The 14,788-nt window shown below is 35.9% G+C and overlaps 2 protein-coding genes across 3 annotated transcripts; both read right to left on the bottom strand.

The window, feature by feature from the left end:
• Positions 1 to 2,191: 2,191 nt before the first annotated feature.
• LOC123718723 (alpha-(1,3)-fucosyltransferase C-like) lies at positions 2,192 to 4,362 on the bottom strand. 2 transcript variants are annotated; one of them, XM_045675465.1, is made up of 2 exons: positions 3,369 to 4,362; positions 2,192 to 2,770 (listed from the first exon to the last, which is right to left on the bottom strand). In XM_045675465.1, the coding sequence occupies exons 1-2, from the start codon at positions 4,325 to 4,327 to the stop codon at positions 2,491 to 2,493; spliced, it is 1,239 nt and encodes a 412-aa protein (XP_045531421.1). In that variant the 5' UTR covers positions 4,328 to 4,362; the 3' UTR covers positions 2,192 to 2,490. The 2 variants fall into 2 exon arrangements, 1 of the variants encoding a protein (XP_045531421.1); XR_006755061.1 differs by lacking the exon at positions 3,369 to 4,362 and adding an exon at positions 2,850 to 2,943 and having other exon boundaries at positions 2,731 to 2,770.
• Positions 4,363 to 6,066: 1,704 nt separating this feature from the next.
• LOC123718972 (guanine nucleotide-binding protein subunit beta-2) lies at positions 6,067 to 13,009 on the bottom strand. The gene is made up of 8 exons (XM_045676001.1): positions 12,884 to 13,009; positions 12,365 to 12,510; positions 11,552 to 11,851; positions 10,474 to 10,559; positions 8,737 to 8,852; positions 7,996 to 8,122; positions 6,550 to 6,636; positions 6,067 to 6,297 (listed from the first exon to the last, which is right to left on the bottom strand). Exons 1-8 carry the CDS (start codon positions 12,950 to 12,952, stop codon positions 6,191 to 6,193), a joined length of 1,038 nt encoding a protein of 345 aa, XP_045531957.1. The 5' UTR covers positions 12,953 to 13,009; the 3' UTR covers positions 6,067 to 6,190.
• Between the last annotated feature and the right edge of the window lie 1,779 nt (positions 13,010 to 14,788).

The following is a 14,788-nucleotide window of genomic DNA, read 5'->3' as shown; positions in this document are numbered from 1 at the left end:
GGCAAAATAGTTGGTTCTACCTATCTTACGTTGATTTCAATAGTTTTCCAATGATTATATTTCTACAGTCATTATCACATTTTGGTAAATAATTAAGAAATTGTTTGTTCTGAAACATTTCTTGACGCATTTATCTCACTTTCTTTATTTCTACAGATTGCTAGTATATTATGGAATAGAGACAAATGAAACAGCATACATTTGATACCTATTTAGTTCTCCTCTTAACCTGTCCTTCAGAGTTCATAAGGATGAAACAGTCGCTAAGGTGGCAATACATTTTGCGTATGTGTGATATGAAAAGGGATTGATTGAACCGGTTTTTCAAAGGGCAAATTATTTCTGTTTCGCCTGTTGGCGTTAATACAGTCTATACCTGATGTACGACGGCTGATACACATGTGAAGGAACGAGGCCACGGATCACAACTATCACTCGAAGTCGATAAAAAATGTTATTGTTTATAATTTAATTTTATCAAGAATATCGTTTTGCTCAAAAATAATTCTTTTTCGGAATCATCATCTTTGATAAATTAAATTTTAAACATTCTTATCGTTTGACCTTTACTTACGCAGGTTTTTTTGTATTATCTCGAGGTATGCAACTGTGATAGTTTTGCTTAATTATGCCTACTATAACTATGTATATGGTTTGTTGGGCGTAAGCTTTAGCTTTCATTAAATTTTTAACACATAATCGGTATACATAGAAAAAATATATCGCCTTTCCATCATTATTTGATTGAGTTTAATTAAAATAACGGTGTGAAGTTTTTGAAAAAAAAAATCAATTTGTGTATTGCTCTATTGCCATGTAGCTGTGCCTGATTTTATTCCTTATTACTGTATGGGTTCTTAGAACAATCTAGTTTTAATTCAATGTATTTTTTAAGATTACTCTTATCAATAAAGTAGTATAGAACCAGTTACTGCAAAGTCTTGAAAATTTCTGTCAAACGTTTTTGGTTTCGGATGACATCATGATGTCACGACCATTTTTGACAACGTCAAGTATATTTTCGATTTTAGTTAGGGGCTTAGTTTTCATGTATTTGTAAATTGAAGAATTAAGGCCAAATTAATGGTTTCAAGGACTGAGGGTGAGTCTTGCTCATGGAAATTGTGAATTTACTGGATCTTATTTCGTAATAAAACTTTTGGTAAGATTTAAATCCCCTTTGATGCTAGAGTGACTTACATATTTCTAAGCAAAATCAGCTTTCTAGTTTTAATTGGCATCCAAAAAGTAGGAGCGTAATTGAAAGCCTGCACAGATATGAAAAATTCTATATAAAATAGATATTTGTCTTTTATAGTATGTTTTACTTATATTAATGCAGGTTCAGAAGAACTGGCGAGATGACCGGATGCGTAAAATGTGAGGCTTCAAGTGATCTAAACGCTCTTGTATCGACAGTCACAAGTCTTATGCACCAATTACAGTTAATCAATAAAATTCAATTGCCCAAGTTGAATAATGATGTCGCATACCTTAAGGTTATCACTGAGCGCATAGTGAGTCAAAACGAGAAGATTTTAACAAAATTCGACGAAAGACGTAGTAAAGAAATAAAGTTTCGCTGTCGGAATTTGGATTTATCGCCACAAAGACAAAGTGGAAAGTTGTGTATAGAAGGACCTATAGAGTCGACAGGAGAACAAAGCAAAACGAAAGGAGAAAGATCGGTTGGACGACGTACACGCCGTCGATCAAGACGCGGCAAAACATATCCTCTACGTAATATGTTCATTGTAATGCTTAATAGATCCCTTCACACGCGGTCAAAGAAAAGAAAGAACTAGAGCTTCGTGTCTAGGAAATGTTTTGTATGACAACATATTTCATTAAAATTTCAAAAACTAACTAATTATACTATAATTTTACTATTTAAACCAGCTTTAGATGTAATGCCACTATTGTAGAGTGAAGCAATAATAGGTTTCGGTTTGGTTGGCTCAGAAGGTCACCTTGTCTTAAAATCGATCCAGGATTAGAGGAGGGAGAGAAATATGTCTTGCTCGTTTATGCCAATGACGCTGTTAGTAGTTTTTAAAGTTACATAATGTGTTAACATTGTTAATAAAATTAAACTAATTTTCTCGTACTACACCTTTATTAATATTCCTTTAAATAAAACATTATTTAGATGTTAATTTGTTATTAACATTTTGGCTACGTATTATTCAAATTAATGCAGTAGTCGCTAGAATTGTGTCGATAAATATTTTTCTATGTTATGTTGAGATATTCAGCAGCGAGAAATTAAAAATTCCGTTTCAGAACGCGTCTATAAAAATGTGAAAGAGGTTGTATTTTTCAAACATCAGATCCAACACACGCATATCGTTATCGATAGATGGACTCCATCTACTTAGAAAAATAAACAATCATGCAAACTCATCGAATTTGCGCAACAACTCATTAGGTTTATAATATAAGTATAGAATAAATAGGATCAACCTTGGATCAAAATAACATAGATAATTATTAGTGTAAATTAGCTATGATGACGTCTCTACATGATGTTAGCGGTGTCCACCAACGACGGAATTGTATCGTTGTGTTTCGTGGTACGGGGCGTTTGTTGATAGCTGCACACAAGTGACAAGCCTGAATACCCGGTGCGATTGCATGCACACGATAATAGTTTCTCCAGTTGAATAGTTGTATGTATTCGTTTGGACGTCGAATCAATTCGGCTATACGCTGCGCAGTGCGCCGTGCGCCCATTTCTCTTGCGTCAAGGTACGAACCCGGTGGAAGAAATCTAAAATAATGAATATTAATAATATCAGAGGTCTTGGGTTGAAGGTTACAATATTTGTTTATGGTAAAGAAAAACACACTGATGAAACCAGAATGTCTAAGACATCGAAATCGACGACGTGGCTTAGGTACAGGTCTAGTCTTCAATTTTCCTTTATAGACAATCGAATGACGGTTAAGATAAGTTTGTCCACGAATGAGAGATTGTAGTAAAAAAATTACAATAACATTGTAATTATCTTGATAACACGATAACTTTAATACAAATAATATTTTTGAAATTACGTCAGTTTAGGATTTGATACTGGTAACCTACGTATTGTTCTGTTTAACTATATAACTTTAAGTGTCTTTGATTATGGACTGAAGTGACTGTTTCATGCAAGTACTTGTGCTATATGGAATATTTATGACCGTAACCACATACTTTGCGTGTGTTTGATATTTTTTTTGTCAATGTGATAATTATATTTATTCATTTTCTATGAATAGAAACTCTATCCTTACGGTTACAACAATTACGGTTTTGCCGAGAATTGGTCTCGGGACCCCGTTGCCAATTATGTCAGAGAGGCGGTCAAAAATCTCTGTAGTGTTACCTGCTGTAATTAGCTCCACCAAACACGATGGGCACTGTGCGATGATTCAGAGCGTGAACCACCTTTTCAGTAACGTAATCGTCACTTAATGCATTCTCGAATGCTATGTAAAAGTAATACTCTCGCTCTAACTTCATCAGACATATATCCATGGCTGAAACTGGGCAGAGTAAGCTACCGCAGTCCCCGTAAATATCAATATCGAAATCATAGTTGCGCAGATTCTGGCGTATCTGTCCTCCCAGGTCCTCACGCATGCTGGTCGTGTCACAGTTGGAAACAAACCAGGCAGCTGCCTTGCGTTTTCCTCGGACTACCTCCGCAAGATCTTCGTTCCTGTAATTCGCCTTGTTCTCTTGCCAGTAGACTGAAGCGCGCGGTGCGACATCATACCCACTTTCGTTATGAAACTCATAGTAACGCCATACGAGATCCGAGTCTAAACGATAGGTCCAGGTCAAATTGAAGTAACCATTCCAGCGTTCTGTGCATACGGGGTAGTTAGCAGCAGATTCAAGATTAAGATAAATATAAAGCTGATGTGGCGATCGACGCCGTGGCAGTTGATTTCTGCTCACCAGATCGTCAAGCGAGGGTCCGTAGAAAATAACCGCTTTAAACTGGGTGTAGTCCTGTAAATGGTTTCTGTTACTTGTCACGTAACAGTTCGTACATGAGCAATTGTTCTCCTCAAATACAGAGCGGCCTTCGCCAAAGTGGCAAAAGGGTGCCTGCTCAGGATCACCCCAAAGAAGAATGTAGTTAAGTTCTGGAATGGCATCTGATTTTATTTTCACTACACTGGTACTGACTTCGACTTTCCATTCGTTTGTTTTGTACGGACTTAAATTATACGTATTAATCCCATAGTAAATTACTAAAACAAGCAAAGAAGTGAGCGTACAGTACAGGTTGCGGCTGATAAATTTAAGGAAAGTTCGAGACGTGAGTGCTGGCATTATCTAGTCACGAAAATACCATGCTTCACGGTCTAGCAACGAGTACGAAGATTCCAAGCAAACAATTACCATTGTTTTTGACGCAACATACCACATTTACAAACAGCCGAGAATCTCTACGGGGAATATTTTGTTCTTATACAATGTAGATTTTTTAATCCCTCTGGATGCCAGCATCAACATGATAATACCACTGGTGGTATTATCATGTTTCTCCAATAGTAATACTGCTGATAGAGGCTAAGCATTTTTATTATATATATATTGTTTTAATATGCCAAACAATATGTTTGATGTTTGAAGATGCAGCAGTATTACCATTGGAATGGCATCTGATTTTAAATAAAGAACTTTGGGTAGAGCAGGCAATTAACATGAACTAGAAAAGGTTTTGGGCCCTGAAGAAAATCTTAAAAGGGCAACTTCCTCTTCACCAAATAAAAAGTGTCTTAAACACTTGTATCTTACTTACTTTCACATACGGCTGTAGACATATAACTCAAAAATGACATACATACTAGGAGCATGCCAGAAAGCAATGGAAAGAATCGTACTAAAAATGAAAAGCGAAAAAATAAGAAGAAAACCAAAAGTGTTAGATGCATTACATTATGCCCAAAAATAGAAGGAGAAGAAGGAAAAGAACCCCAAAAAAAGGTGGATAGAAGAAATTGGCGCGGTAGCAGGAAGAATATGGAGAAAGAAAGCCACACTTAGTTGGGCCCGTACCCGTGGAGGGGTTCCGATTGACAGTAAAGAAGGTAGCATATAAAGCATAGAATATAGGATATAAATGATTAATTCATAATTCATCGGATGACAAGGTAAACTAGGAAATTCCACCCGTATCATCTCAACGTCCGTTGTTCCACAACTGAAAGTTTTTAGTTTGTGGCTACTGTGTGGCTGCTCACTGAAGTATTTCCGAACCAACTCGACTCAGGGTCCTTCAAGAAAAGAGCGTGTAAAAGGTCGGCAACGCACTCGCGAGCCCTCTGGCATTCAGAGTATCCATGGGCGGCGGTAGCACTTAACATCAGATGTGCTTCCTGCCCGTTTGTTATATAAAAAAAACAGACAAAAAAATGAAATGTAAAAAAATCTAAGCTGTAAATTATTTTTTTTGTAGAGACAACATTAAACGGGGTTTTATTAATATTATATTTTAGTGACGATGACAAGTGTGCATAATGTTGCCTATATGAATAAAAGTAATTATAATTGCGAGTTTATAATATTTAGTCATTATATAAATAGTGGTAGCGACATCTACAATTACTACGGTGACATCATTCCCAGAAACGAGGAAGCCAAGGAAGAACCTGAACCTAGCCTGATCGAGAATCCTCCCTTTAGTTGGAGGAAAAAGAAACCACATATTTTTACGCTTTTTCGTTTAATTTACCCCCAAATACATGTAAGGAATGATAAAGGTTTAGAAAAAAATATATAATTTATTATTTTTAGAAAACTCATAGTGGTTACAAGGAATTAAATCATATTTCGGCCATAGAATACGCAGTTGTGATAATAATGGATAAATGGAGAAACTGATCGTGGTTGGTAATACAGAAGGCAAAACATCACGTGGCCGTTCACAAATCAGGTAGACCGATCAAGAACCGACCGAAACCTCTAGAAACAGATAGACGACGATGATCGCTCAGACATTAGACATGAAGACAGAACTTTGAAAGAACCTTTGCGGTAGTGAGTTGTTTAAAAACTTAAAAACTCAGTAATTCAGATTTATTTATTTTAACCACAAAGCTTAGTTGAAATTCAAATTGGTTAACAATTTTTGCAACACAAATCAATAATTTTACTAATATATATGCATTTATTTATTTTAATATAATCTGGTCAGCCCCAAACGCGAACGCTCTGGTCCCATGAACAGGATGCAAGAGCTATACCATTCGGGGCGACAGATATTGAGGTGACACGATTTTCATGGGCGTTTAGAGTACCTGTAAAATAATAAGCTATCAGACAAGTTATATTTAAAGATTTATAACTTAACTAAGGTAAGGTGTTTTGTTAAAGGCTCATTAAATCAATTTTAATACTTAGTACATCTGGTTCTTTGTTGGGCCTTAAAAGCCTAAATACCTATTTGAAAGTTTTTGAAATTTTCATAATGCTGCTGGTGACACTAGTGACCCTAATGACACGAGTTCGTAATAAGTTTTAGCATATTACATACATAGACCATACGTCACCTGTATGAGCCACTTTCAGCGTGTCCCAAGAGTGAATGGAGTTGTCATCAGATCCCGCCAACAGGTAACGTCCACTGAACGACAAACCTGTGAGAAGAAGTTATATATCCTAAATAAAGAAAAGATTCATCAATATGAAAGGGAAATTATTGATTATGTTTACAAAATATTATGTAATTATTTTCATTTTAATTTCGATTGGATTCTAAAACTTAAAAATATTGGACCCATAATTAATATGTAAAGCGCCACAGTATTTCGTTTATCTTAACTACTATTATTGGTTTCATTTAAAAATATTGTTATAACCAAATTGAAATGAATAAATTAAGTAATGTTTATTCATAAGCATGACATAGACATTATTTCAGAACTGGAGACTGTTTGCTTTATTGTTTATATATATTTGAAAGAAGATTATTTGTTTAGTTGTAATTAATAAACTCAATTACTACTGGTCCTCAGCCCGTCCTATATGAATACGCACTTAAAAAAATAAGTGAATATGTGTTTTAGACTAAATATTACAATTTCAAAAATAAGCAACTATGTAGCGCCTGTCAACATATGATATTTTTTTATGCTAACATTAACAGAGCAGTTTTTAATTTCACAGGTACGTTATACCTATACGAGTATATGGATAATGCCTTTTATCAAACAGTAAAAAAAGATACTGTTCTAATTGAATAACTTAAAATCTAAACATTAATCTAAGTTCAAAATATTTTAAAATTATATGTATTACTAGCTGCACTGCAAACGTCGTTTCCCCTTACTGTGATTTTACTTAGCCTACCTTTTTAGTACATACCAATATGAAACATTTTGCTATGCTACCCAGTAATGATTTCCGGAATGATTTTTTTAAAGTTTTCATTATATGGTCGTGCTCTAATGTTGAATCACAAATAATGGCGGATTCGTTTGATTCTGACGAAGTGTCATACGATACATCTTAGAAACGGAACGTAGGAAAAAAGTTATTGATAATTTTTTTTAGACAATTTTATGATCTACATTTTTGCCTCAGGTACTTTTATGATAAAACTTACCGTTTTGCTGGAAATCGCGAAAAACACATTTTTTTCCTATGACATCGAATAAAAAAAAATTCATACACGTGAATGATGGGTAACTTTCAAATTTAATTATGCTTCGAACAATTTTACTCATGTTTGGCCTAAATTGACCGGACTATTAAGTATGTTTCAGTGAAGGGAAACTTCGAGACATAACCGGCATGCCGCATGCCGAAGCCAGTGGACACAAACAGTAAACGGTGTGGTCTGGGAGATAATCGTAAGGCTCATCACTCATACACACGTCGCTTTAGTTGCCTATAACAACAAACAAATGATCACGAAACAGACAGAAAAAGCCTAGATCAAGGGTTGTAGGGACATTGTTTTTTTTTGCAATTGAAATAGCATCTTTAAATTTTACCACAACTAGTGAACCCAGCATTGCCAGGCGGTGTGTAGTGACCAATCTGTTGGTCACTACGTATGTCAAAGAGACGGGCTGTCTTGTCTTCAGATGCAGTCACAAACGCCTGCCCACTTGGGTGGTACTGAAACAAATTACAGCTGTTAAGACTTAAAACTATACAGATATTATACTTATTATAATAGGTTGCAACATTAACAAAAAAATATATATTTCCAGCTTATGTATGACAAAATTAAAATATTTTAATTTTTTTTAATGAAATGACTGAGATCATCATCATATCACAATTGGAACATCTTGCACTGGCTGAATTTCCCTACAATCACTAGAATTATTATGCACGAATATTATACTCACTCACAATAGTTACGTCAACGTTTCAGAATTAGAGTGTATAAACTGAGTGTAAATGCTAATTGAAGAACATTTTTATACTCAACTAAATAAAACAAAAATAAAAAATGTTTCAATGGATAAAGCAAATCGGTGTTACAATTTTTTTTAATGCAAATTTTTGATGACGTAACATCGTACTGGATCCATTGACATAAGTGATACCTTTTTACAGATAATTCTAAATAAACATTGAAATCTATTAGCGAGGTTATATAATAGCGTTGGCCGCATTTGTGTGGAGAAAATTTCGTGTACAGAGAAAACTACATAACGAATGTGCAATTACAGCTTTCTCAATTGAGCATTAAAATCCGTAGGAAAATTGAATAAGATACTTACACAAACACAGTTCACATCAGCCTCATGGCCGAAGAACGTTTGCTTCTCTTTCTCAGCCCGCACGTCCCACAGCTTGCATGTGCGGTCCACAGATCCCGTCACAAAGGTTTTCATATCTGCATTATTTACGTTATCGTAAATTTAAGTTTAATTATTGTTGAATGCAGAGGTAAAGCAATGAGGCATAAAGTAGTGTAGTATCTTTACATGTCGAACCATATCCGGAATTAATTATAGAACAAAGTCGTCGTCCTCCCCCAGAGAGTCTTTCTGTATGAACGCACTCAAAAGCTACCAAACGGATATTTGTACGAATTCACATACGTGATTTGTAAGAAAGGTCATTATGATTTATGGACTGAAATCTAACGATTCTTGAATATGAATAAAATCATGCCAAAATAAACGAAACACATACGAGCTAAGTGTGTTGAAAGCTAGTTGTTGTGTTATTAGCTCAACAATTATTCTAGAAGTACAGGCTCTCCGGCTTTGCCTACAACCTACTGAGAACAGCCTAATATCATAATGCGCAAGTGTTTGTGCAAACAAGAATCATTATATATGTTCGACTCCTTTTATAGACGCCTGCAGTTAATTTGTGGGCAATGATGGTTAATTGATGTTGTACTCTTTCCGATCCACATAAACATAGTCCAGCCACAAGTTTTGTTAGAAATGAAAATGCATCATTAAAGTCTCAGAAAAAAAACTATACAAAATGGCCACCTTTTTTTCTACAGGCCTTTAATCTGTTTAGCCACGAATCTATATATATATATTACTATAGACGCACATTTCGCAACAGCTTACTTGAAAGATTGTTTAAGAGACTCAATGTCGCCGTGTCTATAAGAGCAGGCCATGTCCTCTAAAACTCATTATAATGTTTACTTTAGTCTAAAGGGTAGAGAACCCTTTTGGGCTGAAAGATGAGGGTCAGTCTTCAGTTCTTATAAAGTCCTGGAACGTTGGTCAAGAAGTTCGTGCCTTGTGATCAGGTGCAAAATGCTGTTGGAAAGTCCAACATATATTTTTAAAGAGTGTATTGCTGAAAGGTTTCACAACATGCTATCTTGATATACTTTGGCTGAAGTTTTCACTCCTTTTTCACAAAAATGTAGTTTTGTGACTCCTTGATAAGACACACCTCCGTTAGAACTGTGAGCGTACACTTCAATCGGTAATCGCGACAGAAGCCGTTTTGATCCACTCTCTTTAATCGTAAAGATTGATGTAGGGCATGTCCTGTTGATAGTACGATATACGAACATATGGCTGATACCAGGCTTTTGAAGAGTTTGGAATATGATTAACGGATCTATACCCAGGTGCATAACAAGGCCATCACTACAATCCTATTTTCTTTAACACCTCGTTCCATATTGTACACGAAAAAATATGTGTAATGGCGCAAAATCGAAAGAAGTTTTCAAAATTGAATTTGGAACACGTAATACACGTAAAAGACATAAATAACAAGTTGTAAAAAAGAAAAGTTTTTATGGACAGACTAGTTATATATAACAAGACTTTCTTTTCTGTTAATTATTTAAATTAATAATTTTTATGGAACAGTAGACAAGCAAACAGGTAGGTCACATAGGAATGAACATAAGTTGCTTAGTTTAATATCTGAATTCAACACAGCTTGATTGTAGAATTTATCTAAATGAATGCTTTATGTAAGAAATACATTAGTATTTTAATCTCAAATTGTTGGATGTTTCATGTTACCTGGTGCCAAAGAGATGCTGACCACGTCACCACAGTGAGCATTAAAATCTACCTCTCTCTTGCCCGCTTCCAGGTCCCACACGCAGCTGAAAGTAAAGAGGATTATGGCTGGTCCATGTTCTTATTTAGTTAATTATTATATTATATTAATAACGGTGAGTAAAAGAAAATGATGACGTTACAATCTTTTTAGGTCTGGGCCTCAGATTTCCGAACCTGTTTCATGATCATTTGTCAATCTATTAGGCAAGTAGGGGATCAGCCTCTTGCGCCTGACCCCTGACACCTGTGTTGACTTTTTGGGTCTACGGCTTGCCGGTTTCCTCACGATGTTTTCCTTCATCGAACGAGCTTGTGTTAATGCAAAAGAATGCAAGTCCATTGGTGAACAGCCCGGGATCGTACCTACAATGTCAGGGTCGCAGTCGCACGCCAAAGCTACTAAGCCAACACTGCTCAAAAGCTTTGTTTGTTTGGGTAAAAGCTTTTAAATTATGGTAAGTATAAGAATTAATAGATACAGTTCTAAGACATCCTTAGCATTGTATATATAGGGGTTCATCATATATACACACACATATATATATATATATATATATATATATATATATATATATATATATATATATATATATATATATATATATGTGTTCCTAAGAAGCTATAGAACAGTAATTAGAGCGTAACGCTTGAAATCTAATTAAGTAATTGCAGATACATGATGTCCCATAAACTATATACTTAGAGGATTTTTATTAATTTGCTGGAATTACGCAGAACCTGCCCTATAAACCCACCTTGCCTTGAAGTTAATTTATATATATATATATATATATATATATATCATATTCTCTGACAGGGTGTGGTTATACTCGGATAGGCAGGTAAATATTACTGCCTGTAGAGATTTTTCCTAACCGATACGACCTTAGTCGCCTTAAAAACAGATCATAACATTCCCTGAAAGGTCGGCAACACACCCGCGTTGCAGATGTTGCAAGCGTTGCAGATGTCCATTGGCGGTGGTTATCACTTCATTCAAAGTGGTGCACCTGGCGAAAATGCTGTCAATACGTACATTTTCATGTCACCGGATCCAGTGAGGATATGTGTATCATCAAGGAATCGGCAGCTACTGAGAAATCCTTCATACCCAGCCAGCTCCCGGACCATCTTGGCCGAGCCAGTTGCATCGCGGTTGTTTACATCATATACGGTGCACATGTTATCCATACCACCACAGGCTACAAAGTTGCCTGAAGGTGCAAAGGCAACACTCATCACCCATGCCGACCGTAGTGGTATGACCTGCACTTTGTTACCACTCCACGTATCCCATATTATCAGCTTGCCGTCGAGGGAACCTGTCACGCAGTGCCTTCAAACATACTTTTAGTTTTAGTAAGCTGGTTTTAGTGGAATTACTTGTATTTAACGACTATTTTACTACTTAAAACTATAAAAAGTATTTAAAAAATAAATAAATCAATGGCACTACAAGCTTTTTAGGTCTTGGCCTCAGATTTCTGTATCTGTTTCATGATCATTTGGTAATTTAATAGGCAAGTAGGTGATCAGCCTTCTGTGCCTGACGCACGCCGTCGACTTTTTGGGTTTAAGGCAAGCCGCTTTCCTCACGATGTTTTCCTTCACCGTTCGAGCTAATGTTAAACGCGCACATAGAAAATAAATCCATTGGTGCACAGCTGGGGATCGAACCTACGACCTCAGTGATGAGAGACGCACGATGAAGCCACTAGGCTAACACTGCTGTATGAAAAGTATTAACTTAAGTCAATTAATGCGGTTTAAGTAAAAGTTTTTTCATATTAAACGATGTTGTGATGGAGGTGCATGCACTTATGCAAGAAATGTGTATTTTGAAGTAAACCTGGAATCTCCAGAATAGTGAACAGAGTTGACTTTGTTAATGTGCCCCTTCAGAGTCTTCTTGACAATGAAACGGATCTTTTGAACATCTCCAAGATCTGCACACTTCTCTGCTAACTTGGCATCCGCTGCTTTTTCTTGCTCCGCCTGCCAGTTGTAAAGTATGTTTATATAAACCAATTTCCAACCAGGAACCAATAAGAAGTTTATCCTTATTTCGGTTAAGCATTATTTTTTTAGTATTCAACGTGCCTTGGGGAAGCCGAAGTGACTTACAAATAGCTCTTCGACATTAAATAGATATTTTTCTTAAAATATACACTAAGTAGCCAACTTTGATTATAAAAATCTAACTGACGAATACAGTATAAAAATGCCATGCCATATATTATAACTAGAAAACTATAACTATAATAAAGAAATAACCTAAAATATATCACCGCACTATGAAGGAGAATTTACGCATTTACCAATCCATTTATTAATCTTTCAGCTAATAGTCCAGACATAAAATGTTTACCTTTGACTTCGCTATGAGGTCGTTAAGCTCTTTCTTAAGAGCCGTGGTCTCTGCGTCGTCCTTTGGCATGGTTGTTGTGTATATCGGTTTGCGTCCAGCTCTGGACTGATCGACCCGTGCGCTCGTGCAACATTAATTCCGTTAGTTTAATTGTATTAGTTGAAGCACTACAAGGGCCTCAGTTATCGATGCGTGATTTTATTTTGCTATGAAATAATTATGGGTTAGAAATGTCATAAAAGATATGGGTACATGCTCATGAAGCAGCTACGTGCGCTAACAATTTTTAAATGAAATCTTAGAGACCGTCTCTAAGGAACGCACTAATCATGAAACCATGAAACATTTATTTTATACAAGAAAAATATTATTGTCAAAATCCAGTTAAGTTTGATACATATTTTTGATTATTAGCTTCAAAGGCTAAGTAAGTGTAAGTTCAGGAGATCGAGTCAAAAGAAAGCCTTTTTGACCATAAATTTGTAAATTAGCCGTGAGGAAACTGGCTTGCCTTAGACCCAAAAATTCTCAGCGTGCGTCAGGCACAGAAGCCTGATCACCTACTTGCCTATTAGTTTATCAAACGATCATAAAACAGATACAGAAATCTGAGGCCCTGACCTAAAACGTTGTAGTGTCATTGATTTTTTTTGTTAGCTAAACTTAACACACACAGAGCCCCTCCATCGCGTTCGGTCTTGACCTTCGCATTTTATCACATTCCAAGTCTTGCAGCAGGCAGCTTGTTCTTCAGAAGAAGGGAAATCCGCTTTTAACAATTTCGCAATTATAACCTAAGCTGCTTGGCTACTCTTAGGAGCAATGAAAGCTCTCGCTGCTCCGTCACGTGTAAGTATTCCACAAATCCCGACTTCCCACTCCGGAAGTATGACTAATATAAACTTTATAGAGCTACATTAAAAATATATAAAATAACGTTATCCTAAATTATCGAGACAAAACCGCAATCGGAAACCCAAATTAGAACCTACTGTTCAAATTGCAAAATGTGTAATAGCCACGAAGGCGGTAATCGTAATTAAATAACAATATTTTTAAAAGTTGATCAATAGAAAATTAAAACGAATTTGGTCCCTTTGGCAGTGTACCTATTTGCTGGCAGCATTTCCTCGCTGTATGTAGTTATTAGTTGAGCGAGGAAAGCACCAGCTCTGGGGTCACCGATACTATGTATAATAGGCGCCAACTTATCTTTAATTAAATAAATCCAGATTACTATAATATTTTCTTAAATATTTATTTAGTTTATACCAGTCAATTGTTTTAGGTTCAGGCGTGTCGATCACAATGATATAAAAATATAGCAACTCTGTACAGGAGAGTACGGAAGAGTCACCGTTTTACTATCCATCTTCACGATTAATAAGTCGAACCCGGATCTACTAATGATTGATCAGCATCAACACCTGAAAGACGCTCAAACTTATACAAAAGGCAGCAAAAAATTCGATCGACTTTCATTTTGATAGCTGTGTTACTTTCTGTAATTTCACGGTAAATTAATTCGGTCCAATAGACACGATTAGGTTTTGTCCACTATACATCTTCTTTACATTTTAAAAACCGAGATATAATATATATTTGGCTGCCAGTAAATGCGAATTTGCCCCCCAAGGTACATGTAGCAAACGAAAAAGAGGAATACAACAAGAGGGTGGATAGAGTAATTAAATAAACAACAGGTGGTACTTGGCAAAGAGTGGCACAGGGCAGAGAGGATTGGCGGGATTTGGAGGTGGCCTTCACGAAAAATGGTCACACACCTAAAAGAATATGGAAATAAAAATGTGTTAAATATAAAAGTATCTGAATTAAAAGGCTTATTATCAATAACTGTTACATATAAATGCTAATGTAGTGAAAGTTGTTGCATCTTCCAGCGCA

This window comes from Pieris brassicae, chromosome Z, assembly GCF_905147105.1.
Source record: "Pieris brassicae chromosome Z, ilPieBrab1.1, whole genome shotgun sequence".
Lineage (NCBI taxonomy): Eukaryota > Metazoa > Arthropoda > Insecta > Lepidoptera > Pieridae > Pieris > Pieris brassicae.
The sequence above is the reverse complement of the archived record's forward strand: the minus strand, read 5'-3'. Positions and strand labels throughout refer to the sequence as shown.